A 19023-nucleotide genomic window follows, 5' to 3' on the forward strand; every position below is an offset into this window, starting at 1 on the left:
AAAAATATATGTATTTCAATGGTTCCCTAATCTCCAAGTAAATATTTAGAAACTGAGTAGCTGTCAAATATATACCTCATCATAATTTCATAATGGGGGAATGGCTACGGTCAACTCTCTGGTTACCAACATTCTTCAAAATATTTTCTTTTGTGTTCAACAGAAGAAAAAGTCATAAAGGTTTGGAACAACATAAGGAATAAATTATGACAGACTTAATTTTTAGGTGAATTATTATCCCTTTAAGTCACTGGCCATTAGCAGGTGTGGCAAAAAGTTAGTTTTAGGCCCTGTATACAGGTTTGGAAGGTGAGTAAATGATGACAGAATGATCATTTTGGGTGAACTCTCTCTTTAAAAAAAAAAAAAAAATCTAAAAGGAAATGACTAGAATCAAGTTGAAGCACCCTGTTACAAATGAGTAAGTAGAAGGACCAGCATTACCTCATCACCAACCTGTCTGTTAAGTGTGTGTAGGCATGAACTTTACCTGCCCTTCCTGCAGCTGTGTATAACGAGCTCCGCCCACGTCTGAGGTGTTTTCTGTTTTCACACGAAACTCGACGGGAGTAAAGAGGATGTTACTCATGCCGGCTGGACTGCATGAAATACTCTACACACTCTACAACTTCAGCGTGTGTCGCCGTAAACTGATACCAGAGTTCAATAACAACAACAAGTGGACAGTGTACATGTAGGTGAGCCTTTTACACTTATATTATAATACACTGTTTTGTATTACACTATGTCGTCAACATCTCAGAACAGAAACCAAACTGTTAACCGTACAAGTCTCCGATTAATGATCTAAATTGTGACCCTGAGCTGTTCATAAATACGTGTCCTAATTGTATATTCAATGGTTAGTGAGATGAATTATGTTTTTTTATTACACAACTTAATACGCTTCAACGGTAGGCTACTTTAATGTCAAAGAATGACAGGGTTAATTCAATAAAAAAAATCATTTCAATGTCAAACTGTGGTCCAATTTACGTAGGCTAATACATGGTAGGCTACTTTAGGGTGCATGGTAATACCATGGTACTTTTTAGTTAGTACGATTGCCATAAATGTTGACAAATACTACTGTTTTTGACCATTAACTGTATTTAGAACAGTGAAAATAATAGAGAAGACATAAAACTAATGAAAATTGCTAATGAAAATGGCCAATTACTAATGATACAGTGTGTGCAAGCTTGTTGGCATGAGATTTATTACATAATATAGTAATAATTGGTCTTAAAAGAAAATATTAGCGACTTTAATTGCTCAATATTAATGATAATGTTGATAATATCCAATATGACATATATTAGTGGCTAAAAGAGAGGATTGGTTTGGGGATTTGTTTTAAAGTTTGATGCAACCATGGAAAAATATGAAAATATTTAATATTTTTTAAATATGAGGGGGTAAACTACAGCTTCAGGTTTTATTACATTGATTACAACATAATCAGTTTCGTAGGTTCTTTCTTGTTTTTTGCACGTTCTTAATTTCTTTGTATGACAGCCTGGATAAAAATTATGCGTTATCGCAAATAAAACATTGACTCCAAGCATAACTACTTACAAAATCTTTAACAAATTTTTAATAATTTGAATAAATGGTAAATATGTCAATTTTCTCTTTGGCCATTACCGTAAATTAAAGAGAGAGAAAAAAAGTTGTGGAAAACTGCTCTAGAATATTGAGTATTATTTCTTTCAGGGATGTTACACTGAATAACTAGTAATAATATTATTATTTAATTTTGTTTACTTTTTATTGATGGAAGCCAGCTGTTCTCATCCTTTGTCGAGCAATGTTACATTAAACGATATTATCTACAGGTGTTGAGCGACAGGTGTGCAACTGCTTGCACTTTCATTTCTCCAACGTGTTTGTTTGTGCGCCACATTGACTTTGTTCAACATGCGACCTCTCTGAACTGCTAGTCTCCTGGTTTCTGATGCACGTTTAAGAGAAATCCACAAATCCCCTTTTCTCTTTGAGCATGAAAAATGGGGTCTGTGTGGTTTGCCACCTTTGTTTTTTGATGTAAGTAGAGCCAGTGGCTTTGTTCGTGGACAATTGTGCCTTATTTGCCCGAGACCGAGAGTGACATCACCCTTTTAATTTGACAGGTGCAAGATGGTGTTCGAGTGTGTTAACTACAGAAAAGAAAGGAATTGTGTGTAATTTCTTTGTGTAGTTGCATGAATATTAGAACGTGTGATCGGCTGATTTGCTTTTGTGCGTCAGAGCACTTTGCCTTGCGGAGAAGTGTGTTGACAAGCATTTGTTTATTATGGAGTGTGTGTTTGCTGGTTTGAGTTTCAGTGCCAGATTCCTGGTTCACAAGTTTGTGTGTGATCAGACAGTCAACAATTCTGTCTCCGTTAGCAACAGCCAATAAAAGATTAATAAGAAACAATTGTGAAAGGTGTAACTTAAACACTCGCTTACACATAATTGACACATCATTGTTCTCTTGGTGTTCTTGGCTGAAAATCAGGTTCTGCCGTGTTGTGTAAAGATCTATTTTGGGAAGGGAAACTTAGTACTTAAAAACATTTTTGAATGTTTTTGTGAGTCTTGCAACACGTGTTTGGTGTAGAGTAGCAGTAGTGCATGAATCACACCTGGAAGTGGTGAAGGGATTGTTCACTTGTGTTTGTGGTGTCTCTCTCTTGCAGTGATGGAGAAAGAGTTTATTAAGAGGTCAACGGCTGAGACGATGTCTAGTGATTCAGTGTCTGTCAGCTGTTCTCCATCATCCCAAAACCTTCAGATGTCAACACCTCGATCGATGCCTCTGACCATGAGAAACACCCATGGGTAACTTGATGTTACTGTTATGTTTGATGTTACAAAACTGATTGTATTGGTTGAAAATGTTCTTAAAAATACTAACTGACCTACAATAATAAAAATAAAAAAACAGTAATGATGTAATTGAAAAATGATTATTTTTTTAATGTTATTTTTATAAATAATTTTATTTATATTTTACATAATTTTATTTCACTGAATATAACATTACGTTATTTAATATAATTAATTTGATTAAATATTATTTAAATAAATTCACTTTTTGTCAACTATAGCAATAGTTCATAAACTGTTCCAAGTTCAATTTAAAGGTTAGATTGTATCTAATTTATTAGTACATATTACTGGTCTTATTGTGATTTTTTTTTAAATATTTTTTACTTGCAATTAGCTTATAAGCAGTTCCAAGTCAAATTTAAAGTCAACTTAAAATCAATATTGACTTTTACATTACATATTTACTTGTGTATGTGTACACATTGCTGGTTTTGTTTTTTATTTTATTACTGTAGAAATAGTGTCTAAAAGTAAACTGTTTCAAAAAGTTAAATTTGCGTTTAAATGTGTAATTCTGTTGTTTTAATTAAATTTTACATAAATTATTTCATTTAGTATAAATTACTTTATTATATAACATAATTTATTTTATATTATTAAATTAAATTTATTTTAAACTATAGTAATAGTTTATAAGCAGTTCCAAGTTGAATTTAATGTCAACATGTAATCAAGATTGGCACAACTTACTTTTAGTAAACATTCCTGGTATTATTGTGAATAGTTATGTTATGTTATGTTATGTTATGTTATGTTATGTTATGTTATGTTATGTTATGTTATGTTTATTTTATAACTAGCAATAGTGTCTAAACAGTTTCAAACTGTTCCAAGTTGTTTTTAAAGATGTAATTTTGTTTATTTAATTTGTTTTTACACAAATAATGTTATTTTATATATAAAATAAATAAATAAATTTTATTTATTTATTTATTTATTTATTTATGTTTTTACTTTTGTAATAGCTTATAAGATTTCCAAGGTAAATTGAAAGTCATCATGAAAGCAAGATTGACCCTGTTTACTTTATTTGTACACCTTGCTGGTCTTTTAATGACTTATTGCTTGTTATAAAAACAAAATCCTGTTTCGGTGGTACTGTATATGTGTCAGATCACGGAAATGAAATGTGTTGACATGTTCATGATGCTTGTGATTCTAGTTTTCCATCAAAAGAAGAATTTCGAGCTTCATCCGCACCTTTGATTCCCAATCCGTTTCCGGAGCTGTGCAGTCCGAAGCACTCCCCGGTGCTGACCGGATCTCTCGGCTCTAAAGGCCTCACACATGTAAGCATGGCTGGATGCTTTAATCGGTGACACCTGTGGCAGGAATTATATTAGGTGACAGGTGCTATGACACGCCATCCTCTGGGGAAAAACAACGTGCATGTACACTGGGCCTTGAGTTAATACCCTGCACAAGTAAAACTCAATCAATCACTTTCTTTGGAATTCAAAAAAGTGAATGGCCTTACACAAATCGAAACATGTAATGTCAGATGCATTTGTGTTATTAATGACAGATTATTGATGAGGTTCTTGTGCATGTGTATTCGTAGGTGATTCGGATTTTCGGGGACGGAAAACACAGTCGTTCGTTCTTGGTGTCGCCTGGAGTGACAGCACGCGTTGTTTGTCAGAAGTTAGCGCAGAGCATCCACTGTATGGACGAGGAGAGCTGGGCCCTCATTGAACATCACTCCGCTTTGGGCCTGGGTAAGATATGAGGACGGTACTGCAATTACTGATACACTTTCACTACTCTCATGTGATCTTCCATAATTTAACTTAACACAAATACTTTCATAATGCAATATAAAATGGCATAATTGATGCTGCTTTGCATGCACTCTGTTGTTTGCATTCACTTGATTTTTCATTGCAAAATAAATGACCTTCTAGTGTTTTAGATTTTGATAAATCCACATTCATTCATTGCACATTCATGACTCATTGTTTAGACAAAATCCACTAAAGGCCATCTCAAATGCCAGCTTGTTTCATAGTAAAATACTGACGTGTCTAATGGTGTTTTTAAATTGATTCTTTGCTGAGAGAAATCTGGCCATGGGCTGTTGTGTTGAAAACGGCACTGAAAGCAACCCAACCAACGTGTTATACAGGCTTTTATAATAGCTTTAGTTATGCTTTTGACAGGTGTTGGGTTTGATGAACCTTTGGTTTCAGAAATTACATTTTGTAATGTCTGATATGAAAGTTTAGGTATGACAGTTTAATTGGTAAAAATTAGTTTAATAATTAGTTTAATTAAACAAAAGATTTTAGTGGCCGCTTTTTTTTTTTTTTAACCCAGAGAATTGAAATAATATTTAAATATTTAAATTTAATAAAATTAACCATTTAACCAATTAACCATGTTTATTACCATTTTATATAATTTGTTTAAAATTAATGTAATAAGTTTGAATTTAATTTAAGAAATGTATTGACTTTTTAAAAATCAACCATTTGTTTCTTAATATTTATAATATATATATATATATATTCAATTAGTTTCAATTTCATTTAAACCATTTATTATTATTTTAAATACTTTTCAATTGAAAATGTTTGAATTTAATTCAGGAAATGTATTGATTAATTAGCTTTTCTCACACTAAAAGCTTAAATCGTGTCCTCCTTTATGAACTATTGTGTTCAAGGACCGTAGGAAATAGACTGACATAAATAAGTGCTGTGTGTGTGTGTGTGTGTAGGAGCCTTTGCATTCACACTTACATTGCGTGGATGTGTTTTTCAGATCGCTGTCTGGAAGACCATGAGCTTGTGGTGCAGGTACAGTCATCCTGGCCCGAAGACAGCGACACTAAGATGATCTTCCGCAAAAACTACGCCAAGTACGAGTTCTTCAAAAAACCTGTGGTATGAAGCCTCTTCATCATCACCCAGAGATTTGTCTAAAAAGAAAACTCAACATTTGGCATGATGCCATTTTAATGAAAGTACAATCACATCCATTTCTGAGTGAAGATGGTCAAATAGAAAAACTAAGTGTTTGCACCCCCCCCCCCCCCAGTCATTTTTCCCAGAGCACATGATCTCCGATAGCGCTGATGTCACTAAAGGCACGACATCATCAGAGCTGGTGCAGGTATGCAGATCTAAAGCTTTTAAAAAACATAAGATTTTATTGTCTTCATAAAACCAGTAAATGTCTGTCTCTCTCTCAAAGAATTTGTTGAAGTGTGGTTCCTGTCCAGAGATTCAAGACTTTCTCTATGTGAGAGAGGGTGGGAAAAAATCCTGGAAGAAACTCTATTATGTTTTACGTCGGTCTGGACTGTACTGCTCCAGCAAAGGGCAATCAAAGGTGCCGCACACAAGCACAATGACTTCATTATACTGTATATACACATAAATATACTTATAAAGTTTGCATGCATGTGCATGTTTGCAGGAACCTCGACACCTGCAGTTTGTCGGAGATCTGCAAGATCTGGATGTGTTTACAGTCTTCAATGGCCGTAAACTTTACGGGGCTCCAGAACCACACGTCTTCTGCATTAAAGTAAGCAACAGAGAATCAGTGTTGTTTTAATATTAGCTATTAAGTATAATATTTATTCATATCAAGTTTTTTTTAGCTTGACATTTTTAGTGATTTTTTAGTATTTGAACTTAAGCTCATTTTATTTCAGTTAGTTTATTTTGTGTCAGTTTTTCATTTTATGTTATATGATATATTTCAGTTAGCGAAAAGGGTGATGTAATGAAAATGTTTTTAGTTTTAGGGAATTCACAGTGACCAATAAATCATTAAACACAGTAGTTCATGCTAAAACACTTTATGAAGGTGATTCATAAATAAAGAAATTTGTTTATAGTGCCCCAATTATGCTATTTTAAAGTCTCCTACAATAAGTTTACATGCATCCAAGGTCAAGAAACACTTGAATTTTCTCATATGCATTGCAGCATCGGCTCTTTTCTCACAGTGCCTGAAACGGTCCAATAAAGGTTTCAGTCTCTCTAAACCCCTCCTTTCCAAGAGTTTACTCTGCTCTGATTGGTCAGAGCTATAATAATTATAATTAGCTTTACATAACAGCAATAGAATTCTGTGGTATTTCCTCATGCAGACACTTGAATGAACATGTAAATGTGCATGCATTTGTATGCTAGGCCTCAAAAGACAGGTTTCGCTGTCAGGATTTGAAGCTGATGTGTGCTGACAGTGAGCAGAGTCGGACGTGCTGGATCACGGCCTTCAGATTGTTTAAGGTACGTGAACATTGAACACACAGACTCGCTAAGAATGTTCCATGTGCAACCTGTATTAAAAGACATTTGAGTGAGTGTGAGTGTGTATGATGTGTTTTAGCATGGGAAACAGCTCCAGTGTAATTACCAGCTTGTCCAGTCCAGTGCCAGACTTCAAAGATTTCAAGACTCCAAGGTACAGTAAACATCTCTCAATCCCTAAAAGTAATCCATACAACTTGTGCACTATATTCTGATATCATATGTTAGCTTGCCTTTGTGTAAGGACTGAAAATGTAATGTTAAGTTATTCACTGCTCTTCCCTTCAAATCTTCATCACACGTGTTGTCTTCCTCCACTGTGTCATCATCAGTTTACAGACAGGGAGTCGTCGATGGTTGCCATGGATTTTTCAGGGAAGAGCGGCGGACGAGTGATCCAGAACCCACACGAGGCCCAGAATGCAGAGCTGGAGGAAGGACACAAGTGGCGGGTGTGTGTGTGTGTGTGTGTGTGTATGTGCTCGAGGGAAACTATGAAAATCCATTTTGTAAACAGAATTTATGCTACACATTGCTGAAACGTTTGCTTAATATTCCTGTGAGCACAGTTTTCTGTCCTGTGACAATGTTTAAATGATAGAAAATATAATATATACACTATATTGAGGCCGCATATATATATATATATTTATATAAGGTTGATTGGGACACGTTTTGCCATTGAGATGATGGAGAAAAAAATTCACAATCCTGAATTCACCATATTCACATGTGAATATATATATATATATATATATATATATATATATATATATATATATATATATATATATATATATATATATATATATATATATGCTGTTTTTGGTGAGCATAATACTTAAAATATTACAATATTTCAATGTTTGAACGATAAAATATATCTTTCAAATGTTTAGGGTTGGTGAAATATTTTAATGTTTTTGAAAGATGTCTCTTCTGCTCACCAAGGCTGCATTTATTTGATCAAAAATACAGTAAAAACGGTAATATTGTGAAATATTATTACAATTTAAAATAACGATAATGTTAAAATGTAATTTATTCCTGTGATCAAAGCTAAATTTTTAGCATCAGTAGTCCAGTCAGAAATCATTCTAATATGATGATTTGCTGCTCAAGAAACATTTATGATTATTATTGTTGAAAAAAGTTGTGCTGCATCGTATTTTTGTGGAAACTGTGATAAATTTTTTTCAGGATTCTTTGATGTATAGAAAAAAAGCATTTATTTGAAATATAAATCTTTTGTAACATTTTCAATTTCTTTACTGTCACTTTTGATTGATTTAACCAGTATTTTTTTCCAAGTTAAGATAATATATACAATTAAAAATCAAATTGAGTTATTTAAATTCCAATAAATGATGAAAATTAAATGAATGTAGACTTTTCCTTTAATGGTGTGTTTTTGTACTTCAGAAGAGAGAAGCGCTACGCCACAATTTACCCCCCAACGGCCACACGCCACATCTCCCCGGTGCGTCTCGCGTCAACATCCACATCATACAACATTAAAGCAACAAGAAATTATCTCTCATTAGTCAAATCTTTCTGTGTGTGTGTGTGTGTGTGTGTGTGTGTGTGTGTCTACAGAGGTTCATCGGGTTCAGCCGTGGTTCCATGGGGGCTTGTCTCGAGCTGAAGCTGAAAAGCTATTGGCGGAGCAGGGTCAGGTGGACGGGTAAGAATCATCTCGAGTGTTTTGCTTATGTACGTTTGCTCTGTAAAGTTGTATTTATAAGGTTTTCTCCGTTCTCTGCAGGATGTTTTTGATTCGTGACAGTAAGCTGCACATGAAGTGCTTTGTGTTGTCCTTGTGTTATAAAATGAAGACCAAACACTACATAATCATTCCCGTAAGTCGTCATTTCTCATTGTGCGTCAGATTTGGACAGTTGAAACTGTAGTTGAGACCTCTTCATCTTGGTGTGTTTTTCTCTGTAGTTAGAGGAGGAGGAGGGTATCTTCTGCACTATGGATGATGGCGTCACACTGTTTACAGATCTGCTGCAGTTGGTGGAGTTTCACCAGATCAACCGCGGCATCTTGCCCGTTTGTCTCAAACACCCCTGCACTTGCATCGCACTCTAAACCTTGAACTTTGACTTCTTCCCTAAAACTGAGACCTAACTGACCCAGAGCCAGTTTCTGGACCATTCAAGTTTTCAGTTTATGACTCACAGTGGATGTCAGGACACTCCGCTAATATTTATATTTTATATACTTATCACCTGTTGCGCACTTTTGGGTTTATACTGGTCTTTAATATCGGTTATTCAACCAAAAATACTCTAATATTTTTTTGTACTGTTTGTTTACAAGCTATTTTGTATGCATCATCTATTTATCCTAATCCAGATCCTGGATTTTTGCTCTAAACTGGAAAGTGCACAAGCACGTGGGAATGTCCTGCTCTTCCTGCCTTCAACACTAGGTGGCGCACTGGCGCTTTGAATCGCTGCACATGACAATGTCTGTCCTGGAGTTCTCAATTGTTAATTTATGCCATAGACATGCAGGGATATGTTAATGCATCTTAGAAGTTGCAGAAGAAGAAAGTGTAAGTGTAGCAGATTTATTATTATTAATATTATTTTTATGGGTTTTTTTGCTCAACACTGTGTGTAATATATGCGTTCTTGTTTTATAATACAGATATTTGAGATAATAGATGCCACTTAATATTTGCTTTTTCTGTATTTTCTATTTGCTTACTCGATTTTATTGTCGTTTAGTACTTTTTCCGATGGTTGACAGACAGTTGTGCTTATTTGTATGTAGTTTAATTATGATCATGACCCCAAATGGAAATAAATATAAATAAGTAAATGGAGTGTTTGTGTTATTTGAGTAGTTTTAAGTGTGTGTGGTCCTAGAAAACCCTATGTTATGGGGACTAAATGGACATATTTTGGTCTTCATGAGGAAAACAGCTTATAAATCATATTATACTGTTGTACTGTATAAAAATCATTGTCTATGGAAAGTCCCCATAAAATATGGAAACCCAATGTGTGTGTGAGTGTCAGTGTGTGTGTGTTTTCTGTGTGCTTCAGTTAACTTGACATCACCAATACATCAGTTGTCAGGCTTCCACTGTGTTGTTGCCATGGAGATTATTCCTTTCATATTCAAGTGAGGTCAACAGTCCAGACTAAAGTATGTATAGGCTATGTATGCTGTGAGTGATTTGCATGACTAACTTACAATCAGATTATTCAATGAGATGGTAATTTATTCAAATGTAAATGGGGTGATCACCTCACTGTAGTTGTTGATGAATCATATTTTAATGCTATACTATAAGGGTAAATAAAGAAGACCGTGATCAATCGGTCCGTCAGAGAAGGGCACATTATTCATCCTGGCAATATTAAATATCAATATAGGGTGAAAATGAATTGTAGAGTGTAATGCATGAAGTCATTGCTAGTAAAAATGGAAGAAAGTTATCTTATAATATATTATAATTTTCATTCCAATGATATTGATCAAGGAAGGTAATTAATAGCACAAAAATTGAATTTGATATTATTTATGATAAATGAATTATATAATTTAGTAATCCATTATAAAATGATGGCAAACAAACTGTTGCATGTAGGGATGTATTTATGGAAAACAATTCAAATGTTTTCCACATTTGAACAGCCATTATATTTGTTTGGCTTTTGTGTCCTCTCTGTATTTTGTCTTCCTCGTCTTGCCGTAGCTCCACCCTACCTACCGCACGGTCAGTCACACCTTTTATTATTTATGGGGTATGATTTATTTAAGCTTGAACATTGTCCCCAAACTTGCATAAATGCTTAATCTCCAACTTTTTACAATACACACTCACAAACACACACTTTTATCATACACACACATTAACAGCAACACACTGCAGACTCCACCTTACCGTGGTGTTTACAAGGTGAAACACTTCTGAAACTAGGCCACAGACAGAGAACAACACATGAGGCTCCTCTATGGTGCACTAAATGGGTTCAATTCAACTTCATTCGAGGAAGATCAGGAGTTAGATTAATTATTTCAATTAATTCTGAGATCTTATGATCATTCTTACCTTTCTAATTAAAATAAGCCTGAACTGAAATGGAGCTGGTCCCAGCTCTGATCTGTAATGCTTTATCAGTAACATTAAATATTTGTCTTAATGATGAAATCGTGCATTTCAGGAGATGTTGGTATTATATGTAAATGGAATAGTTTGTCTCTGTTCTGAAGCTCGTGACACATGACTCTGAGAGTTTAGAGTGACAGAAGTGGATTGAATTTCAGCTTTTGTTACAGACGTCTGTCCTGTTCAAAGTGCCTTTGGCTGATCAGATCATTTTTACCTGATGACCTGCATAATTACAGCAAATCATATTTATTACCATCTTAAAGCAGTTTAATTTTGATTTTACATTCAGATTTCACTTAAAATGCATTTATTTTTAGTATTTTTTTACATGCATGCTATCATACATTATTGTAGCAATTAAATTATAACATTTTATATATTTTTATATAAAGTATTTAATATATTTTAGGGCTGTCAAACGATTAATCGCGATTAATCGTATCCAAAATAAAAGTTTGTGTTTACATAATTTATGTCTGTGTACGGAGTATAATTATTTCTATATATAAATACACATACATGCATATATATATTTAAGAAAATGTGTTATTTATATATAAAATATTTAGATATAATATAAATTATATATAATATAAATATATATACACAGTATATACATGCAAATATTTCTTAAATATATACATGCATGTGTGTGTATTTATATATAGAAAATAATTATACACCGTACACACACATGACATGTATTATGTAAAAACAAACTTTTATTTTGGATGCGATTAATCGCGATTAATCGTTTGACAGCCCTAATATATTTACAAAATATTTATTTTGCATTGCTAAAATATTAGTAATAATATATAATTCTATTTTATATAAGTAACTACTTAGATTGTGTATCATTCGTTTAATATAATTAATTATTTTTTATTAGAATATATATTTTTATCTATTTATTTAATTTGTATTTATTTAATTTATATGATTAAAATATTAGTACTATTATATAATTATATAATATAATTCAAAATATTGTTTATATAAATACTATTTAATTTATGCAAGTATTTATGTTAATACATTGATAAATAAAGATTAATAAACTGATACAGCAAAACATTTTTATTAGCCTATATATTTTATATATAAATTGTACTTCATTATATATGCACTTGTTTAGATTCTGTTTTATTATAATTACTTATTTTCTGTGCAGTGTGTCATTAATCATTAAGAGATGACCGTTATCTTTCTTTCAATTCTTCTCTCAATTTTTCTGTAGCTCTTCAGTTCATGTAGTGTAGCTATCCTGCAATTATCCATCATCTTCCCCCTCTTCCTTCCATCCAACCCTCCCCCTTCTCTCCTCGTGATGGTTCAATCCATGAACCTGCTCAGCCTATATGTGTAGTGTATTGGTTCACTGTACCTTTAAGAGGAGGAGGGGGTGCTGGTGGTGGTGTGGGGATTTATATGAATATCAGATGAGCTTGGTTTGTGCCATGCGGACCTGCACACATACACACACACACACACTCACAGACCGACACTCACACACACCACGAAGGCTAGTGCAGACAATTCCAACTGAAGACACGGATCTGAGACAGACAGAGAGAGAGAGAGAGATCAGGATGGGTGTTACAGGAGAAATGAAGGAGGACGAGGCTGCGTAAGACAGCTGAGAGACACTGAAAGATAAACCGAGGGTGGAGAGGACAGACAGCACAGCAGGTATGTGGCGTTGCATCACCGTTCTCCTGTAGGCTTGAAGATGCCCATCTATTCCCATCATGAAGCAGTTCATGCACAATTTAACAAACCGCAAACTGTTCTGGCTTCACACTGACTGAGAGGTTTGTGTCCATGTTTTCTTCCCCCTAAAGGCTGAAGCTCCAGTTTTGATTGCATTTAAACAATCAATATTCATCAGGCACTTTTTGTTCTAGTGTTCACAGAGTCGGAAGGACAGACAGGCAGAGAGAGAGAGAGAGAGAGAGAGACAGATAGATGCATGTCTTGATGCATGGCTGCTGGGGATTTTAATGCACTGTAATGGACTGGAGCTATATGAACTCCTGTAAGTGTGTGAGCGAACGCCGTCTCTCCATCATTTCACGGACTGCAGAGAGAGTGAGACCGCTGGAGAGACAGACGGGGACACCCTCTTAAAGTGATCCGAGAGGGAAAAGTCCGTCCTCTGCAGGAAAATTAGATTTACGGGTCTGGGAATGATAGCTGATGGAACGGAGAGGATTTTGAGGTGGATCTCTGGAAGTGTACAGTAGTTTGATTTGAGAGGTCAACATGGAAACATCATAGACATTAACCAATGAGATGGGAGGGGAAAACATATGATAGGCTGAATAAAAAAACAGGACTGAGAAAGGATATTGAGGAAGGCGATGAGAGGAAAGGAGGTGGTGTGTAGAGAGAATTGAGCCGTGGAGAAAGGGATGAATGGATGAAGAGACATGAGAAGGGACCTACGCATCAATCCATGATACATCGCCAAATAATGTCAGGTTGCATAATCGCCCAACTGATTATATATTGGCTTTCCTGCTCCCTTTGCTGTATGGATTATACATTGATCGTTGCACATCACAGTCACAGTTAAAGGGTTAGTTCACTCAAAAATAACAAATTGGTCATCTTTTACTTCACAAGTTATTTTGAAGAAACTACATTGATTGCACCCTCTTGGCTTTCATTGCATGGACAAAAAACAAACACTGAGTCATTTTTCTGAATATCTTTTGAGTTCCACAGAAGAAAGTCATACAGGTTTGGAACTACATTGAGGAAATGGAGTCATTTTTTGGTTAACGATCCCTTTAAATCCATGAGGAAGTAATGTTTTATCCGACTACACCATCATTGAGATTTCAAAAGATCTGATTTGAATCATAGATAAATGACACATTGGACTATAGCAGACGTTTGTTGGACAGAATCAATTCAGCCCTATAGTGGTTGTATCTCGCTCTCATTTTCACTTAAAGGGATAGTTCACCAAAAAATGAAAATTCTGTCATTAATTACTCACCCTCATGTCAAACTCGTAAGACTTTTGTTGATCTTCTGAACACAAATGAAGATCTTTTTGATGAAATCTGAGAGATTTCTGTCCCTCCATTGACACGCAACTACCACTTTGATGCTTCAAAAAGTTCATAAAGTGATCGTAAAACTAATCCATATGAATTAAGCGCTTTAGTCCAAAATTTTGGAAGAGCAGAAGCTCAAACGTGCTTCGTAACATGAGAATGAACCTCATTGGTTCTTGCTGAAGCTCAAACGTGATGCGTAACACGAGAATGAACCTCATTGGTTCTTGCTGAAGCTCAAACGTGATGCGTAACACGAGAATGAACCTCATTGGTTCTCACACGTCAAGCGAACATGCTTGAGCTTTCGTTTACCACAACTGATGTGTGCATTGATGAATGTTTATATGTGAATAAAAGCCTAAATTAAATCTGTTCATCATATAAAGCGATCGAGTCTCTTCAGAATATATGGACTAAACCGCTCAATTCATATGGATAGTTTTACGATCTCTTTATGAACTTTTTGAAGCGTCAAAGTGGTAGTTGCGTAGCTGTCAATGGATGGACAGAAAGCTCTCAGATTTCATCAAAAATATCTTTATTTGTGTTCTGAAGATGAACGAAAGTCTTATGGGTTTGGAAAGACATGAGGGCGAGGCATTAATGACAGAATTTTCCTATCCGGGTTAACAAACCCTTTAATGTTTTTCTGTTTGAAGACTTTTTTTAAGCTAAAGTGGTCTGAGATTTTAATGGATGCGATTTTATTCAAAGTCAGCACACACACACACACACACACACACACACACACACACACACACACACACACATATGAAATGGAAATTTACACTCTATTTTATAAATGAATTTTAATGATCTTATTGTGAATGATTCATATACATATAAGACATTATTATATACTGTATATTAAAATGTCATAACCGGAACTTCCAGTGAAATAACAGACTTCTCTCTGGTGACGTATGCCGAACTTCTCTAATCATTATCCACTTAATCCTCGCCCCTTTCTTACAATCGACCTCCATCCAATCAACAACCAATTCACAGAACCAAGTCTCCACCTTACATTCTTTTCTTATCCGATAACCCGTTTCGCTCGGATGTTACAATATGACAAAAAATGATCTGTCACTCACTATCCTTTATTATATTGCACATTTAACACTCTATGCAAGCTCTATGAAATCAAAGAGCATTGTCAAAGCAAGCTCGATTTTATTCATTGTTGTGTTCTGAAACGTTTCAGGTGATTTCATAAAGCAACACAAGTATGTGTTGCATTCTCAGTGTTGCCACAAGGGGAGCTACAGCGAGCATTAGTGTAAAACGATTGTCTTCTACTGTATCTATTCTCTTTTATGTCAGTCACTGTCACGAGAACGTTATAAAGAGAATCTTGTTAAGCAGGTTAGTTAAAACTTAGTTGAAATGTTTATAGCAAAATTGATCTGAACTGAGAATGCCTTTTCCTGAGTTTAAATTAAATTTTAATTAAGCTTGCAATTGCAAACAAGATGCAGAATTTGAAATTAGGCTGCAGTTTGTTTGAAGGTTTATGGCCTATAAAATAAGATAGACAGATAAAAATCAGATGGATGGATGGATAGAAATAGATAGCCACCAATTCAAATTTTGTCTTGAAGTAGGGAACACTTAATTTCCCAGAATGCATTACCTGTCTTAAAATGTTTGACTTTTTCTTGTTGAGTATATGTTTCTGTCCTAATATCAACAATTCAAAGCCTTTCTGGTCCATCCAGACCACTGAAACCATGCAGCAAAAAGTAGCAGTATGAAGAGTGAACTAGCCTATATTAGAAAAATACAGGCTGTTTAATTGTGCAAGTAATCTTGACCAACATTATTTATGTGAAGTTGACAGCAGAAATGATATTAGTCAAACAATAAACACTACAAGTTCAGAATAAGGTGAAGAGTCATTGCTGCACGACTAGTGGAACCAGACTGAATTGTGATTTCCAAACAGGTTTCTGAAAGTTGCACAGTCATGTTCACACTCTTTGGGAAAAAACAACCTACAAAGGCTTGTTTTTGCATGTTAAAATTGGGATATGAGAAACATTGCACACTTCAGCTTTAAGATCCTTCAATACAAACCATTAAGATGCAAATACGCGGCAGAGGCCGATGATGGAAGTCTTGGTCGACTGCCATCATTAACATCTGTCTGAGTGTTTACGCTGTAATATAGATCCTTAAATGCATCAAAATCCCTGAAGACTTTGCAGCTCAATCTGTGTATTTTTACACGACGGATACCCATCACAACATGGGACTGTAACACACAAGAAACACAAGTGTTTTCAGTGGCCGCTCCGCTGCGCCAGGCAAGTGTTTTCTTGTTTGATTTGTGTGGTTTGTTGATTGTACATCTCGTACCTCTGAGAGTCTGATGGTAACGCTTCACTCATCACAACAGCGTTTGCGTCTCGATGGGATGGTGTGCGTTTGGTCTTTGAGATAAAGAGAGAAAGGAAAGTTGCGTGTGCATGACGGAGCAAAAAAGAGGAATAAGGAGCAGGCGGATGTTGGGATGTCATGAACATCTGTCTCTCTCAATGAAGCTTCAAAAGCTGGTGTTGGAAGAACATTTAGATGAGACCCTGAGGAGAAGGGTTGAGTGTGTTTGAGAGAGAGAGAGAGACATAAAAGTGGACAAGAAAAGAATTGGAAGCTAAGAATGTAGTTGTCTCTTGGAAAATGGATGTAAGGTCTTTAGCCTACATACTGTACTTCATGTAAAATAGGGTGACCAGATGTCCCTGTCTTTGGTGTCCTGTCCCTGGAAATGTCCCCATTTTTAGCATGGTCAAAACAGCCTGCAGATACATCCGACCAACCTCAAAAAGCACAAACATAAAATTGCATTTGAAAAATATATTTTTTAAATAACTGTATACAGTATATACACTGTTTGTGGAAAATATTAAAGACACAGTAGGTGATTTGTTCCATTTTTTTTGATATGCTGGTTAAAAGTCTCTTCACATCCTGATAGCAATCACTAAGTTAAGTGGTCTAAATGTATATCATCATCAGTGGAAGGCGTAGGACCATAAAATGTCCGTCCAGTCATTGCATTCGGTCCGATACTATATCCTCCCTTCCTGTCAACATAGACGTAAATGATCTTTGTGGACTGATGAGAGATGGTTTGAGATCTGAAGGTAGTATGATGAAAAATATGATCCCTTTATGTACTAGAAATTGATGTCTTTAGTCTGTGGTTTGTTGAATACATTTACCTTCATGTATTTGGCTGATGCTTAAACTATATATCGCATCAGTGTTTGCAAAGGGAAAGACTGATTTGTGTTGAGCGTAAGATAAAGAGAGAAGTGCTTTCTGATTAGAACACTTAACTGTGTATTTAAACACGCTCAAACACACACAATACCTTGCAGGAAAAAGCCCTCTCCGCAGTGATTTTATTAGGTTGACATGCTCAAATTTTGCTCTTGCTGACCATAGCCTCTCTCTCTTTCTCTAACACACACACACACACACACACTGTAAAGCTTCACACTTGATTTAGCACATTTGCAAGATACCATCCAAAACATAGCATCCACACGTATGCGCCTTTGGCAGTGTTCTGTTAGTGCTGAGGTGACAGCGTACGTCCTGCTGAAGAGATGGGAATTACTCGCACACTACTGAGGGAGGAAGAGGAGGGAGTCTGCTAACGAGTAAACGAGTGCCAGGAGAGATGGGGTGGAAGAGGCTGATACAGGCTCCGTTACTGTGTGTCCCTGTAGACTGCATGGATTAGGAAGACAGGCGCATGTGCGCACACACACACACACACACACACACACACACCCACCGCCTGTGGTTTGATGGATTACAGTGATGCATTGACTTAGCGCACAGACATGCAGCAATAGTGCGTTTCTTTGAGACAAATATATTATTGAAGATTACAGAATGCTAGAACTGACAGCAAAACAATGACATAATACGATGCTGTACTTTGTCTGGTGCAATGCTACAAGTGTGCAACAATTACGGCTGCTCAAAATTCAATATAGCCTACGTGTTTGAACGTACAGTATTCTGAATTCGAGCTTCTATTTTACTTCCATAATGTAACAGTTTTTTGGAGTGAAACACGATATTCAATGAGAAAAAATGGTCTATCTATCTATCTATCTATCTATCTATCTATCTATCTATCTATCTATCTATCTATCTATCTATCTATCTATCTATCTATCTATCTATCTATCTGTTCATCCATCCATCGTTCTGATTATCTGTCTGTCTAACCACCATCCATCCATCCATCCATCCATCTATCCATCCATCCATCATTCTGATAATCTATCTATCTATCTATCTATCTATCTATCTATCTATCTATCTATCTATCTATCTATCTATCTATCTATCTATCTATCTATCTATCTATCTATCTATCTATCTATCTATCTATCTATCTATCTATCTATCTATCTATCTATCTATCTATCTATCTATCTATCTATCTATCTTTCTGACAGTCTGTCTGTCTATCTCTCTCTCATTATTTATCTGTTCATCCATCCATCGTTCTGATTATCTGTCTGTCTGTCTGTCTGACCATCATCCATCCATCCATCCATCCATCCATCCATCCATCCATCCATCCATCCATCCATCCATCATTCTGATTATCTATCTATCTATCTATCTATCTATCTATCTATCTATCTAT

At 35.4% G+C, this 19023-nt stretch overlaps 1 protein-coding gene across 1 annotated transcript; it reads left to right on the plus strand.

The window, feature by feature from the left end:
• Window positions 1–554: 554 nt before the first annotated feature.
• Window positions 555–9953, plus strand: grb7 (growth factor receptor bound protein 7). Its single transcript, XM_081353492.1, has 15 exons — window positions 555–694; window positions 2685–2826; window positions 4040–4166; window positions 4439–4595; window positions 5641–5762; window positions 5917–5991; window positions 6073–6210; window positions 6298–6408; window positions 7023–7121; window positions 7222–7296; window positions 7475–7594; window positions 8565–8622; window positions 8739–8826; window positions 8908–9001; window positions 9090–9953. Exons 2-15 carry the CDS (start codon window positions 2687–2689, stop codon window positions 9234–9236), a joined length of 1551 nt encoding a protein of 516 aa, XP_081209618.1. The 5' UTR covers window positions 555–694; window positions 2685–2686; the 3' UTR covers window positions 9237–9953.
• Window positions 9954–19023: the final 9070 nt, after the last annotated feature.

Source organism: Scardinius erythrophthalmus, assembly GCF_964197995.2.
Source record: "Scardinius erythrophthalmus genome assembly, chromosome: 22".
In the NCBI taxonomy this organism is placed as follows: domain Eukaryota; kingdom Metazoa; phylum Chordata; class Actinopteri; order Cypriniformes; family Leuciscidae; genus Scardinius; species Scardinius erythrophthalmus.

Excerpts from the sequence above, each read along its gene's own strand:
- grb7 (XM_081353492.1), top strand. The coding sequence starts at position 2,687 with ATGGAGAAAGAGTTTATTAAGAGGTCAACGGCTGAGACGATGTCTAGT. Across the intron at positions 2,827-4,039 it reads ACCATGAGAAACACCCATGG|TTTTCCATCAAAAGAAGAAT; the intron begins GTAACTTGATGT and ends TTGTGATTCTAG. Across the intron at positions 6,211-6,297 it reads CCAGCAAAGGGCAATCAAAG|GAACCTCGACACCTGCAGTT; the intron begins GTGCCGCACACA and ends GCATGTTTGCAG.